This window comes from Piliocolobus tephrosceles, chromosome 15, assembly GCF_002776525.5.
Source record: "Piliocolobus tephrosceles isolate RC106 chromosome 15, ASM277652v3, whole genome shotgun sequence".
Lineage (NCBI taxonomy): Eukaryota > Metazoa > Chordata > Mammalia > Primates > Cercopithecidae > Piliocolobus > Piliocolobus tephrosceles.
The window spans coordinates 69,342,919-69,358,733 of NC_045448.1; the positions used below are offsets into that span (position 1 = coordinate 69,342,919).

The following is a 15,815-nucleotide window of genomic DNA, read 5'->3' on the forward strand; positions in this document are numbered from 1 at the left end:
CTTTAGATAGTTTTAAGGTAACTTAATGATTATTAACACTACTGTTTAACAAGTGCCTGCTATGACCCAGGCACTTTACATATAAATGAAACCTACTTTTTATAAGAATACCTCACTGTAGATATTATCACCCTATCCATGTAGATGAGAAGTCTGGGGTTCAGAAATCGCAGTGAGTAATGACAGAGCAGGGGTTGGCACCCAGAACCCCCTGGGTCCCAGCCTCTGACCTTCTCTTGGTACCTGGCTCATGCCATCATCATAATCACCTGCTTTATTCCCAAACTCAGAATAAGGTACGTCTATGTCCAGGTTTGTCCAGTGACCTGTCGTGTTCACTGATCTAAAGTCCATGCTTCTTTTGAAAAGGAATCTTTACTGTTATATAAAGACCAAATTGATGGTTTCGGTAAAAAGCCAGAGCAACTTCCTGTGCGCTATCAGCTGACTGATCAGGGTTCTTTTCTAGAAATCACACACCCAGTTAGGGAAGGTCTCCATCTTTAAAATTACAGGAGTTAGACAGCAATGCTGTCCCTTGGCAGGAAGTGGCTTGAGAGATGCCACTCTAATGGGCTTCCATGACAAACTGTGCCTTAAGGGCTTAGTGGAGCTGAGGGATGAAACTGGGAAAAAACAGGAATCGCAGATATAGAAACATTTCAGTCAGGAAAAAAAAAAAAAGCTCCTATATTTGCTCTGGAAACTTTACTCTGTACGAAGATTAACTTCCTCTTACTTATGGAGCCATTATGTAGCATACTCACTTTGTTGTTGGTATCATCCAAAAGCACAAGTACTGGATGCATAATGGCCACCATCTGTGTTTTGCCTTTTCTTCACCTCCCTGATTCCCAAAGTCCTACAGCAAGGTGGGCAAAAGTCTGTGTACTTTTAAAATGTGTAGGCTATTTTCTAATAGACTTTCTCTACCCTAGATGTTTTGGGACATTTGAAGGTGATCCCAGTAGATTCCTCTGCTTAACCAAAATTATCTTTCAAAAGTGAAATAGATTTTCATCTGTGTGTCAGGATTATAACTCTCCCCTTTCCTACCTACCCCTTCCCACAACACAACTTCCTTTCACCTGGTGTGTCTAAGCTGATCAAAGTGGGTGTGCCATTGTTTGCACAGGTAATGGGCCACTGGGCAGGCAAGAAGGGGCTCCTTAAACCACACCGGACGTTTGTGGTCCAGAATTGGTCACCACCCTCAGGATGTCACCATGCAGTGCTTTGTGGACTGAAATCCATCTGTACTCACAGATGTGGCTGAATGCAGAAACACTCAAGACACCCCCAGACTCCAAAGCCTGACTGTGGTATAAAATCCTCATTGCTTTTTCCCTCCTATGTACCTGGAGCTACACATGAAACTTCTTGGGGTGAGTTCAACTAATGCCAACTTGATTAACATTGGAAATAGTTATCTTTCAAATAAAAATGGTCACAAGTTTTAATTGCACTGGCTACTTCAAATTTTCTAAACAAGGCTTTTTTTGCATAAGAGATAAAGGTTGGTGACGCCTTTTATGAAATTGGTCCAAACTCATCAGAACTAGCCATCAAAAAATAATTCCCTGTTTTATTTTGAATTTTATACTTTATTTTAATGATCATATTGTATATCTCTGACCTGGAAGAGTGGCTTCCTTTCTTCCAGGGAGAAAGGCTCACTCCCTCCTGGAATGGGCCCCAAACTCTCCGCACTTCACACTGGGCCCCGAACTCTTCAGGTGTTAGGGAGCTAACATTTTCCTCCAACTCTCTAAACATCTGGTCCCTAAGCTTAGTCTACCTGACACCGAAATCTATAACGTTTATTTATCCTGAGCAAAACCTCTCTCATAGTAGCCCCTCCTGCAACGGCAGGGAGCTGCCTCACTGGGGAAGCTCTGCAGTGCATGACCTCTGTGGGATGCTAAGAGGATGGGGCCGTAGCCACCTGCTGACCCTCAGGCCATGACCAGTTGCATTTACTGATGTTCTTTCTGAGCCACTCTGGGTGACAAAAAATATTTAAGTTCGAGGAAAGAAGTCTTTTGACATTATTTAACTACACTCCAATGGACTTCTGCCCTAAACACCAGACTCAGATCCAGCTGCCTACTGGGTGGTAGTAGGATCTCCATTTGGAGATGTTTACTGGGCATCTTTGGCCTAATGTGGGCCAATCTCCAGCCTCTGTCCAGCCCGCTCCTTCCCTGTCTTTCCCATCTCAGTAAATGGGACCTTCTCCCTTCCATTTTCTCAGGCCATGCTCGACCTTGTCATTTCCCTTGACTTCTCTCATTCTGTCATGTCTGTCATCCAACCCGTTGGGAGAGCAGACAGGATTGATCCAGGATATACACGAAATATCAGCCACTTCTCACCACCTCCCTGGCTACCAGCAGAGCCTTTGCTGGTCTATATTGTGTTTCTTTTGTAAAATTTAGAAAAACACCACCCCCATGACTGAATGGGTGGTAGAGCCTTTGAGTAGAGAACGATACTCCTTCCTTGGATGGCCGAAGCTCCACAGTTAGACTCTGGGCTGGTGCTCGGTGCCCTGACTAGACTCCAGCCCCACCTATCCAAGAGGCTGGTGCCTTGCTCACTGCATCACCTGCACAACCATGCACAGTGAGCTGAGCAGGCCACGCTGGTGCAGACCTGCTGTCTCACTCACCTTGAAACATTGCAGTCAGCTCTAAGGCCTCTGCTTTTGCCCTTGCCCTACCACCTCTCAGTCTATTCTCAATGCAGAGGTCACAGTGATCTTTTATTAGTTTATAATTATTATTGTTATTATTGAAACAGAATCTCTGTCTGCCACCCAGGCTGGAGTGCAGTGGTGCAATGTGGCTCACTGAAGGTTTAAACTCTTGGACTCACGCATTCCACCCATCTCAGCCTCCTGAGTAGCTGTGATTACAGGTGTGTGCCATCCTACCTGGCCAATTTCTTTTCTTTTCTTTTCTTTTAGAGATGGGGCCTCAACTATGTTGACAAAGCTGTTTAGAATTCCTGGGCTCAAGTGATCCTCCTGCCTCAGTCTCCTAAAGTGCTGGGATTACAGGCGTAAGCCACCATGACCAGCCTGATTATTTAAAAGTATACAGTAAATCAAGGCAATCCTCTGCTATAAATCTCACTCTAAGCAAAAGCCAAAGTCCCAGCAAGGTCCTATGAAGCCCCATACAATTCGTTCCCTATTACCTTGTTGACCCGTCTCTTGTTATCTTTCCCTTCCTCCCTTTGCTATGAACACAGGACCTCCCTGCTGTCTCTTGAATTGCTAGGCTTGCTCTCACCTCTGGCAGAGCTTTTTCACTCACACCTCCTTCTGCTGGAAGGTTCTTCCACATAGGTTTACCTGGCTCATTCTCAACCTGGCTCAGGTCTTTACTCAAATGTCACCTACTCTGTGAAATGTCACCTTCACTGTCCAACTATTTAAAACTGCAATCTCCCTCCCCTCTCCCCTCAACGTGACATTTCTTTCACCCCTTCCCATAGCACGTTTTCTTTTTCTCCACAGCACTTAACACATTACATTTATTTCACTTATTTATTTTCTTGTCTCTTTCCTCATTAGAACAAGCTCCGCAAAAACAGGCATTTTCATCTGTCTTGTTGGCTGTGTTCTCTGCACCTAGAGCACTGCCTGATCCCTAAGAGGTGAGCGGTTCATTTTGTACTTGTTGAATGAATGAGTGGCAGGAGGCAGAGTGGGCCTATTATGTGGAAATACATGAAATTGTTCTTGCCAGTCAAAAGCTGTCAAATATTGGCAGCTTCACGTGGCTCAAACTAATGTAATGTAATCCAGAACAATGGCCAAAAGGAGGTGTTATGTGAGGGACATTTGCTCCTGATTTGCTCAGTGTGCCCCTTCCTGTTGGAAAACATGAGGTTCTTTTTATAATCCCTTGGTAACTAATTTCCCGTTTAAATAGACATTTCCCTTCCTGACCTCCTGATTCACAGAGCAGCCTTCTCCAGGTAGAGCCCCAGCAGCAATAATGCCAGTCTTGGCCTTCAGGCCTCCAGATATAATTTTTTTGGCTGTGGGACAATTTTTTTTAGCTATGGGACACTTAGAAAAAATAAAGATCAATAGACTATCAAACTGTGGCCAGACATCAGATCCAATGCCAGGGACCTTGGCAAAGGTGACATCAGTGACGAGAGGGGGTGCCTCCAACTCACTGCTCAGTGCTGGGAGGAACAAGGCTCTGTGGTCTGAGCCCAGGAGTCTGCACCACGTCGACTGGGCTCACACAGAGTGTTCAGAGCCCAGAAATCTCTTCCTCTGCCAAATCTGCCTCTGCTGAGCTTGCAGCAAGGCATAGTCCTATTGCACAAATCTTTCTTTTTTTACTTTTTCTTTCTGTTTTTTTTTTTTCCCGTATACCCAAGGAAATGGGAATGAAACCTTGATTTTGTGCCTTGTAAATACAGCTTTTAAAAAGATACAGACTTTTAAAATCCAAATGAAAAAGATCTTTACATTTGGTGTCTCCAAATGCTACATGCCAGGATACACATGCTGAGGCATCTGTCAGTCAAGACCACAAGATGCAGCCATCCGGCCTATGCACTTAGTATTTGCTAAAAGCGTGGTTACTGGTTGAGTGCACCTGCAACACAGGGGCCCACATTCAAATGCCTGCACGAGTCAGGTGGGAAATACAAGTGAGTGAAACTGGCTGACTCACGGCCACAAAGAAATGTGTTTCCTCCCAACCTGCTTGACCTCAGGCCACCTTTTTTTCTCCTGACTTCTGGATAAGATGTGGGTACAAAAAGTATTATGCTTTTCTTCTTAAATCTATTAGAAGGAAAATAACAATACAAGTGGGACTACAATAGCACCTAGCACAGTCCCCCAGGAATGTAAAGGTTTGTGCCAATTTAGGGCACTTGATCTGCCTCAGAGGGTCTGCCTCTGCAGAGCTTCCATCTGCTGATTAACAGGGCATCGCCCTACTGCACAAAGAACTATGTTCACAGAAACCTCCCCCAGCTTTGTGCCATGGCCAGGGACCTCCTGACAAAGGTCGACTCTCACATTCTGACTCTCCTGGAGTCTGTTCTTCACTCTGACCCAAACTGTGTCAAGTTCAGAAAACTGATCTCTGCTTCTCCCTCCATCCATTTCTCTGATGCTCATCAGTGAGGCAGCTGGCATAGGATTGCTCCATCCCCTGCCCAGGCATCGTTTTAAATCCCTGCAGAAAACAACAGCTACAACCATCATGGTGATGCGGGATGACGGTGACAACCACAGCCTGGAGTGCTCAATGGAGAAGGAGAGGGAGAGATTTGGTGACAAGTGACTCTCTCCAGCAGATCTAATCACTCCCAGAAAGATGTGACTGCCTTTTCATGCACAGCATCACCTAAAAGTTCTAGAGAAAACTAGGCAAGGGGTAGGAGAAATGCAGCTGAAGTACATAGAAAAAAGTCTGCTGGAAATTTGAAATGATACTGAGTACAATGTACATCAGCAGGATTAAATGGAAATAAGACAAAAGTAGGAGAGTTTCAGTCAAAGTTGAAGGCTGGAGTTCAACTTTGTTCAGTCAAAGTTGAGGCTGGATGTGGTCTTGAGGAAACGCAGGTTCAGTGGGACTACATCATTGGATGTTTCACGAAGCAGGAATTCTGCTTTGGAAAACCAAACCAGCCAATAAGCAAATGAAAAGACGCTTAACATCATTAGTCATCAGGAAAATGCAAGTCAAAACCCCAACGAGATAATAACATTTCATCCTAACCATCCACTAGAATGGCTAAAATAAAAAAGACTGATGATAACAAGCGTCGGAGAATACGTGGAAAAAACGAAACCCTCTTACATTTCTGGTGGAAATGTAAAATGGTGCAGCTACTTTGTAAAACATTTTGGCAGTTCCTCCAAAGTTTAAACATAAAGTCACCATATAACCCAGAAATTCCACTGCTGTGTCCATACCCAAGCGAGGTGATTTTTTAATAAAAAAATTATTTGCTTGTTCAATTGAAAATAATTTTTAATAAAAGCAATGATAATGCCATTTTGTCGGGAAAAGATAACAGTTTATAAAACTTGTGCACAAGGCCAGGCATGGTGGCTCACACCTGTAATTCCAGCACTTTGAGAGGCTGAGGCAGGAGAATCGCTTGAGCCCAGAAGTTTGAGACCAACCTGGGCAACATAGTGAGACTCCCATCTTTATAAAAACAAGTAAATAAATAAATACACAAAATTTTAAAAACTTGTGCACAAATGTTCATAGCGTCATTTTTCTTAGTAGCCAAAAGGTGGAAACAATCCAAATGTCCATCAGCTAAATGAACAGATAAATAACATTTGATCTATCCACACAATGGAATATTATTTGGCCATGAAAAGAAATAAAGTTCTGATACATGCTGCATATGAATGAAACTTCAAAACATGCAAAGGGAAAGAAGCCCTTCACAAAAGACCGCGTATTACAGTATATGATTTCCTTATGTGAAATGTCCACAATAGACACCTTTGTCTATAGACAAATCTGTAGAGACGTAAAGTGGTTGCCCAGCGCTGGGGAAAATGAGGAGGGTCTGCTAATGGGTATGGAGCTTCTTTTGTGGAAAATGAAAATGTTCTACAGTTGATTATGGCAATCGTTGCACAACTCTGTGAATATACTAAATCACTGAATTGTACACTTTGATGGATGAATTGCATAGTATGTGAATTATGTATCAAAAAAGCTAGTAAAAAAACAAGCAGTCAAGTGAAGAACAAACATGAGAAGCTGTCTTCAAATGAAGATGACAGTAACAGAGATGACAAAATGAAAGACGAGGAAGTGACAAAGTGGAGAGCTAACATGCAGATAACTGACACTCCTGAAGAAGATCCTAGAGCCAGTGGGCTGAAAATCAGAAAAAAAGATAGAAGAAACTCCCCCTGCACTGACTCCTTGCAAAATCACTCAGACACATCGACACCTAGACACATCCGACCCTTACAAATGACCAGTAAAGCACACTAAAAAAATAACTTTAGTTTCACTATTTAATTAAAAAAAGATTTGCTCATTCAGCTGAAAATGATTTATAATAAAAGCAATGATAATGCCAACTGTTAGTGAGGTGCTGAGGGAACTGGGCCCTACATATATTGTTAATGGAAACATGAATCGTAGAACTTTCTCGTGTTTGTTCTTCACCTGACTGCTTGTTTTTTAACGAGTTTTATTGACACATAATTCACATACCACGCAATTCACCCATCGAAGTGTACAATTCAGTGATTTAGCAATTTGAGAGCACATAGCAAACCTTAGTAGAGTCTTATTCACTTTCCCAGCATTTATATCTCTAAGAATTCCCCCTGAGGGGGGAAAAGGACTAGATTTATCCAGCTATAAGAATATTATGAAATTTATACATATCTCCAATGCTCAATGACACAGGGATTTGTTAAATTAATTTTGCTCTCATCATATAATTAAAAATCATGCGGCCACTGATGGTGTTTTGGAAAAATGCTTAACGACAGATTCTTTTTCGTGGCTTTTTTTTTTTTTTGTCAAGGGAAGATAACAGTTTGTAAAACAGCATATGCACCATTTAAAATATTTACAATACATGCATACATACATTACATGTACAGATGAGTAGAAAGTGAGAGAGAAGTAGGAAACCAAGAATGGGAAAAGTTCTTATCACACATTAAGTGGTAACAATGATTTTTATTTTCTTTTTGTTTTTAAAAAATTTGTATGGTGATTATGCACAGACTTCTGTAATGGTAAAAATAATAATGAAAGATGTTTCAAGAGTTCTCCAGGCCGGACACAGTGGATCATGTCTGTAATCTCAGCACTTTGGAGGCCAAGGTAGAAGGATCACTTGAACCCAGGAGTTTGAGACCAGCCTGGGCAACATAGTGAGACCCCCAACTCTATCAAATGAGTTTTAAAAAAATTAGCCAGGCATAGTAGTGAGCGCTTGTAGTCCCACCTGCTCCATAGGCCAAGGTGGGAGGATGGCTTAAGCCCAGGAGGTTGAGGCTGCAGTGAGCCATGATTGTGCCACTGCACTCCAGCCTGGTTGACAGAGTGAGACCCCGTCTTAAAAAAAAAAAAAAAAAAAATTCTCCTCAGGCTAGAGTCCAACCATTCAGCAAGTGCATCAGACCCTGGCCCCAGCAACCCCTGCAGCTTCTACTAGCAGGTATGGGGCTTCTTTGTGGGGGCCATACATCATTTGTGATACTTCCCTAAATGGGGGCCGTATTTGTGTTTTAACAACTATCTGCCATTTCATTTGCCTGGAGTGTTCTCCTCTCACTCCCCTACCTGGCTTCCTAACTATTCTCTCATGGGTCACCTTTCCTGGGAAGCCACCCCAGCAGAGCTAACCATCTCTTGCTCTCACTTTACCCTGTGTATACACTATTTTCGTATCTTGCACGGCATTCCTATTATGTTTACACTTCTCTCTCATGACTCATTTGAGGATAAGGCCAGGTTCTTAATCATCCTTCTTGTTCAATCAGCATCCAACACAGGCCTGTATAAATTTTTACGGAGTGAACGAGTGAATGAATGAATGGTCTGTCTGAGCTCTAGGTTCACATGAGCCTTGAGTGCAGAAGACCTGCACTCAAGTGCCCCTTGGATCCCTAAATCAACATGCCCCAAACTAAGCCCAACATTTTCTCCCAGTTCCTCAGTACTAATCCTCACTGTTTTTGTGCATGCCCCATCTCTGTGATTGGAACTACACCCTTCCAGTGACAAGCCAGGATCGTGGGTGGCTCTTTTCTCTGGCATAATAATTCTCCTGTGGCTACAATTCTGCCATTGACATGACTCCTGTGTTGTTTTCCCTTTTTCCCATGCCCATGCTGCCGACCTCTCTCCCTCACTCTTCCTCTCCCTTAGATATCTACCACAGCCTCCTCAATCCCTACCCTGCTGAAAACTCCCCAGTGACCTCTGTTTCCCCCAGGGTAAAGTCAGAACTCTGTCAAGGTTTACCTGTCCTGTGTGATCCAGCCCCGCTCAGCCCTGACTCTCTCTCCAGCTTCACTTCTCCTCAACCCCACCCCTTTCATCCTTCTTAGGAGCAACCTGAAGAGCTTTCTTGTCTCTGTGCCTCATTCATATTGTTCGTTTTGTCCGAAATCCTTTTTCCAACCCTCTTTCCTCCCTAACTCATTTGTCAAGCCTTACTTTAAAAGACACTTCTTCCAGGAAGCCTTCCTTCACTCCCCAAGTCCAGTTAGGCCCCTCCCATATGCACCCCCCTAGCTCCCTACACTTTCCCCAGCATAGCTCTCTCACATTGTATTCAATTGTTCACTTAATTGTTCTTCTCTTCCAACAGACTGTAAGAGACAACAGCCGGTGGCAGGGCGGTGAGGTGGAGAAGCAGAAACCAGGTCTGCTTGTTCATGAACATTCGTCCAATGTCCACAAAAATTTGGTCCTTAATAAAACCGCTCAGCATTCAACAAACCAATACAATAGATGGATGAATGTTTGCTTGTGCTACTGCAGATGCTAATTCAAACTTTGGGACCAGGCAAGGCATCTGGCTCTTCTTTTTATGAAGATCAGAGAGAGGGAGCAACAGTACCTAGTCGACTGACCGAGGGAGAGCTCTGTGGTGGGGGAAGGCTGCTGTGCTGGGCCCTTGCAGGGAGTGAGCTTTTCATCTGATTGCCTTTCCGCATATGCACAACTAACTTCCCCCATGGGTCACGAGTTTTTCCAAGACTGACAGGAACCTACCCTGAAAAGTAAAGGAAGTTCCCTGCGTGTTTCTTAATGCCACCTTCAAAATATTTTCAAAGTTCCTGAGTTTAAAGGTCCCAGGACTGAAATTTTAGATGGTGTTGAATTCCCCCGTGGAGATGCTGCTGGGCCGGGTCGGACAGCTGCCCCTCCCACGCCCACTTCACGAAGTCGGGATACGAAAAAGAGCAGTGGTGTTTGGGTTAGGCAGGCAGTAGTGCAAAGTCTCCAAGTGGCTGAGTCAAGTTCAGTGGAATCCAGCTCCTCGGGGAGGCTGGAGGGTAGCTGGGTAGACTGGGTGGGTGTGGTGGGGGGAGTCTTGATCAGCAAACACTCTGGCCCTTCTCCCACCCCTCCAGCCCTTCTTCCACTCCTCCGGCCCTTCTCCCTCCCTACTCCCGCTGAGGACTGGGTGTACTTCCGGCCTCACTGACTTTGGGCTTGGCCATATGACCTGTGTTGGTCAATGGAATGCCAGCAGACAGGATGTGCGCAGAGGTGTTAAATGCACTTACAAGGTTCTTCTTTCTTACGCTCCTTTCATGCTCCTTTCATTCTTGAAGAGAGGAGTATATCCCAGGTCACTACTGTTCCTTCAGCCTCGTTCTCTGCATATACAGTTTGGACGCATTTAGTTTGAGATGGCTACTATAGATCTAAGTAGAGATCCATGTGATTCAGAGTTCAGGGGGCCTGAGCTGGAAATACACTTTGGAATCATCTGCAAATATGTGGCATTTAAAGCCTTGAGACAGATGAGCTCACTAAGGTGTGAGTGTGGATGGAAAAGGAGTCCAGTCGAGTGTTGGTTTCCTCCAATATTCAGAGGTCGGAGAGATGAGAAGGAATCAGCAAGAAAACAGACACAGAAAAGCCAGAAAGGCAGGCAGACAGCCAGGCCAACCGTGGGCTGTGGGAGCCCCAAGGACAGAGGGCTCAGAGTTGGAGAGAGCTATCAAATGTGTCCGACCCGGCAGATGGGGCTGCGAGATGAATATGAAGCACTGACCTGTGAGTTTAGTGACAGGGAAGTCATAGGTATCCTTGATAAGAATATATTTTGTGGGGTCACAGGGGCAAAAACATCAGTTAAGGGATTCAGGATAGAGTAAGAGGAGAGATATTTGCAAGTTAGACAGTTCTTACTAAAGCTTGGTTCAGAAATGAAGGAGAGAAATAGGACTCTAGCCCAAGGGGGTGGTGGCATCCAGAGAGTTTTTATGTGGGATAAAAAATAATAAGTTTGAACGCTGACAAGAAGGATCCAAGAGAAAGGAGAAATTGGTGATGCAACAGGGATGGGAGAGCGGTAACAGCCAGTTCACCCATTGTACCAAGAATAAGGTTAGGGACACAGCTTGCATGCAGGTAGGTGAGCAGATAGAGTGAAGGAAGCTTGGGGATATTCTCTCGCAGTTACATCAATTTTCTCAATGAAACGGGAACCCAGGTCGTCAGCAAGAGTAAGCAAGTGGCAGGTGAAGAAGAAAGTATGACAGAGTCATCTAGGAGGGTTGGAGAATGAATGGAGCAAGGTGTGCAGCTTAGATGCTGGCTAACAGTGACTATTCTGAGCACTTTGTGCTGGCTTTTCTACTAAAGCCTCACAACAGCCTGTGAAGTAAGCCCTATTATTTGCCCCATCTACAGATAAGAATTGAAGCACAAAGTGGTCAAGAAACTTGTCCGTAGTCCCACAGCAAGAAAGCCAGGATTTGACTACCAGTGATCTGTTTCCAGGGCCCAAATGCTTAATCACTAGGTTAGGCTGACCCAGTTAAACATGAAAGCTTGTCACGTAACTGAACTAAATAGAAGAGAATAAAGGTTGAACTAATGTTTGTGGTGCAACCACTCTGTGTCAAGCTCTGCGCTAGATTCCTTTGCAAAAACGCTTTGAGCTGTGGTTATTATCAACCCCATTTTACTGATGAGGACATTAAGGTCTGGAAAGATTCAGTTGCTTGTTAAAAAGTTGAAGAGCTAACAAATGGAAGCCCACACCATGTATACAGCCCACACACCTGATTCTAAAGCCCACACCCTGTGTGCAATGCCAAAGAACGCTTATGATATGTGAGTGGGTCGACCTAGCTTCAGTTGATTCATTAAAGCCAAATACATCAAAACCCTCCCTACATCAGGCTGAGATCACTTGCAAACTTTATCCTAAGCAGCTGGAGAGCTTGCGACATGGTCCTTAAAGCAGCAAGAATTTAAAAGAAGATAACTTTGGGGGAATGCTAGTTGTTTTTCTGACCATTTTTGGATGCTTGATCCATTAGGTGAGGAAGAGGAGAGCTTAGAGTTGAAGTAGATGGTGGGAGTTTGGACATTTTCTTTTAATGAAAACTGTAGCCTTTTATAACAGAAGCAACCATTCTGGTTTTTCAAGCATTTCCAAAAACCATTTTCTCAAGAAAGAGTGCTCATAATGTATCATCTTTACTGAACGGCCACCCACTTCCTCAAATGCAAGGAAGCAGACAGTTAAACACACACACACACACACACACACACAACCGAGAGGCAGCAGTTGTTTATCACGACCTCAACTCAGTGAGGCCTGAGATTCTTTCGAAAAGGAGCTTTGCTTCCCATGACTCAGAGGGAGGTGTCAATTGGGATATTTCTGGTAAAACTGAAAGCAAGAAAAGCAGGGTGCCAGCCCCTGTGGGACTGAGGGTGGAGGCTGGGGGAGTTTGGGTGCCATCCTCCAGTGACAGATGGATGGACCTTTCATCTAAAAGAAAGGAGGAGACACGTTGGCAAATCAATCTCAACCCTAAGATTGCTTGTGAAGCAATCTTAAGGAGGAACAAAAACAGACACAAAAACAGAGGGAAAGAGCGAAAAGACAAGAAGGGCGCAAACTGTGACAGACTCACCGCTTCACTAACTACTCACTTAAACTGGAAGCAGAATGTCCCTAAAATTGCCAAGGAACTGGGATTTCAACTTGAAAGTGGAGGCTGCGAAAATAGGTATGGTTGGTGTCTTTTCTTTGTTGCCTCTGTGATTCTTACGTATACTCGAGCACCATTTGCATGTTGGTCTGCAGGGAGCATAGTCTACTTAAAAATGGATCTCGCGGCAAATCTGAGTTTGAGGGACCATTTGCATTTAAGTTGGCATGCCAGGTCCAAGTTCTAAAATGCTGGGAGGGGGTTCTCTTTCATTTGGACAAAACAGTGGGATGGAACTCCTTGGTGTACAGGATCTGGGGTACTTCGGATGATTTAAGGCTACAGATTACACACAAAACTGTGAGTTTTTAGCATATGCCATTTCCTTCCTGTTTGGAAACTTATCCATATTTTGAATGGTTCTGAACAGGAGCACAAAGACTAGAGTCTTTTGAGGTGCTCAATCTGTAAGTAAATTCAATGGGTGTTCTGTCTTGTGAGCCCAGGAGTCAAGGTGTATTATTTGTAGCAAAAAGTAGACAACAAAAACAAGACAGGAACATAAAAAAGTACTAAAGTATAATAAAGACCTTACGTAATAAAGATATAATTAAAGGAACAGAAAGGGAGGGAATTCTTAGATGAGTTGGAAAAGAGATGTATTTATTATTATTTTAAGGGAGACTGGCATATTTTCTGAGATAGTCTGTCCTTTAATCCTTACCCTGTCCTTCTAATGATGATAGTGATACATTAAGTTTAATCTATATATTCGTTATGAAGTTCTTTATATTGATTTCTTCTATTGCTAAATTGGTCACAGTAATTCACGGCAGAGCAATTGGGCTGAAAACTATTGCCTACATTTTTATGTATCTCGGCCATATATGAGATAACTTCCTTGATATTAGACAGAGATAAGTATTAAAGTGTTTCTAACAGCTTGGAAGAATTTTGCTTGAGCAAGTTTTAGATTTGAACCTCTAAAGGGGTTAAGTGTGCTACTAAAATAAGTGCTCCATTGAAAAGTCACAAGCGGAACATTAATGATGTAGGTCTGAGAAAGGATTTGAAAGAAAACAGTAATCAGAGAAGCCATTTATCTTGATAACCAGGGGAGATTAGCGTTCCCTAATCAAGCTATGAATGATTGTATGCTGAGGTCAGTTCAGAGAAAAGATAGTGTTCGTACCTCTTACATAAGCAAGAGATTTTCCTCCTATCGATACAAATGTACTTGGCTAATGCTCAATCTATGTCATACAAATTATACGGTTCTGTTCCTTTGAAAGTGTCCTGCTTCTACATAAATAAGGTCATTCTGCCCTCTTTCCACCTGTGTTTGAACACAGGTTATTAGGGTCTTACACTCCTTTGGTTTAAAAAATGAGAAGGTTGAGACAATTAATAGTTAAATGATTTTTTTTCACAGATATAGGAAATTACCACGCTACAGCTCAAGACTGCATATACTCAGGTCTGGGATTTGATTGAGCGAATTTCATGATTTTTACCAATGTTTCTTAAAGCATGGTCCCATAGATAACCTATATCAGACTCACATCAAGTGCTGGCTAAAAATGCAGATTTCTTGGCACCATCCTTACAAAATCAGAATCTCCGGAGGAAGGCCCAGGATCCTGCATTTCAACAAGCACCCCCTACTTTCATCCTTACCCAAGGAAGAACTCCTGCTGTAGGTACTGTGGTCTGTGTTCACTAGCCCCAGCAGACAGTTATCAGCCATTTAGTACAGAGCACAGTGCTTGGACTTAACTGGACACACAATAAATATTTGTTGGCTGAATGAATGTTTCAGCCAACAAAAACAAGGAGATGATGTTATTTAGTATTACTTAATGAAAAAATAATAATAAAGACATAATGAAATAAGGAGGAGCCCTTGTCATTACCCATGCTATCTACAAGTTTGTTACCCTGAAGGACTGGGCTACAGTAGGATGCATCTATAAGTGTCACATGAACTAGAATTCAGATCATAAGCTGAGTCCTCTGATGGGGGAGAGCCCCCGACTCAGTCATAGGACTTCCAATCCCCTCGCCGGCATCCTGTGTCCAGGTGTAACTATAGGAACTGGCTTACCAATATGTCAAAGAAACTTACCTCTATTGGGAAGACCTGTGGAACTGGGAGTTATTTCAGGAAAGCTGATAATCTGTGGTTTTAATGTTTTCTCAACCTAGATACGATTAACATTTTGGGTTGGATAGTTTTTTGTTGTGGGGCCTGTCCTGTGGATTATAGGATGTTTAGCAGAATCCTTGGCCTCTACCTACTAGGAGATGGTAACACCCCCCTACCACTACCAGTTGTGACAAATAAAACTGTCTTTACATATAGCCAAGTGTTCCTTGGGGATGGGGGTGAGGGTAATATCTTCTCTAATTGAGAACTCCTGGAGTAGATGATCGCCAAAAGGGTGGAATATAAGGTCACTTGGGACTAGGACACAAATATTAACTCATGATTCACTCTGTAGCTCAATTTTTTGGAGGCTGTTATTGAGATCTGTCCTCAGGGAGCCAGGCCATAGCTTAGGAAGGACACTAGAATGGGCACTTGGTGAAATAGCAAGACACTGCCCCAGAATGTGACCCAGGAAAGGGGCCCTAGCTTTTTTTGATGAGCTATGCTTCCAGTTTCCGCAGAATCTTGTGAGCTGGAGTGAAAGTGAAAGTCTCTGAGAGCGAGGGGAGGGACTCTCCACTGTACTTCCATCGCAGAGCTGAAGAGGGTCTTGCTGGATGGCAGACTCACCTGAGTCCACTACCGTGAGTCTGACAGATTTTCGTGCAGTGATGAAAAAAGTCACAGACCTTCCTGCATCTGACCTATTGATCCTGGTGGGAACAGGGGTTGGAAGAAAAAGGAAAATGCAGAGCAAAACAGTCTTGACTTGAGGTGGAGCCAAGAGCACACACTTCTTCCTTTGATCCTTTATCATCTTCAGTTTTAGAATTATGACAGTTTTTCACTGCCTTCATGCAGTTACTCAAATATTTTGCTTGTTAATTTATGTGCCTTTTTAACTGAATTGTCATCACTGGAGGACAGGTCCAGACTTTCTGGACCTCCAGTCTCAGGTTACACGGCTTTCTTGAAAGAGTTACATGGCTTCCC

The 15,815-nt window shown here is 43.4% G+C and overlaps 1 protein-coding gene and 1 long non-coding RNA gene across 3 annotated transcripts in view; both read left to right on the forward strand.

Annotated features, from left to right (window-relative positions):
• Positions 1-1,154: 1,154 nt before the first annotated feature.
• Positions 1,155-3,644, forward strand: LOC111550613. Its single transcript, XR_002734118.3, has 3 exons — positions 1,155-1,385; positions 2,803-2,919; positions 3,581-3,644. It is a non-coding gene; the product is annotated as an uncharacterized LOC111550613 (long non-coding RNA).
• Positions 3,645-12,276: 8,632 nt separating this feature from the next.
• ARHGAP25 (Rho GTPase activating protein 25) overlaps positions 12,277-15,815 on the forward strand; it is a 91,956-nt gene continuing 88,417 nt past the window's right edge. Inside the window, exon 1 of one of the 2 annotated variants that reach the window (XM_023223977.3) lies at positions 12,277-12,751. In XM_023223977.3, the coding sequence (XP_023079745.2) occupies positions 12,691-12,751 (61 nt within the window). In that variant the 5' untranslated portion in view covers positions 12,277-12,690. Of the gene's footprint in view, positions 12,752-12,810; positions 13,034-15,815 lie in introns of those variants that run through there. The other variant, XM_023223978.2, reaches the window with a different exon arrangement.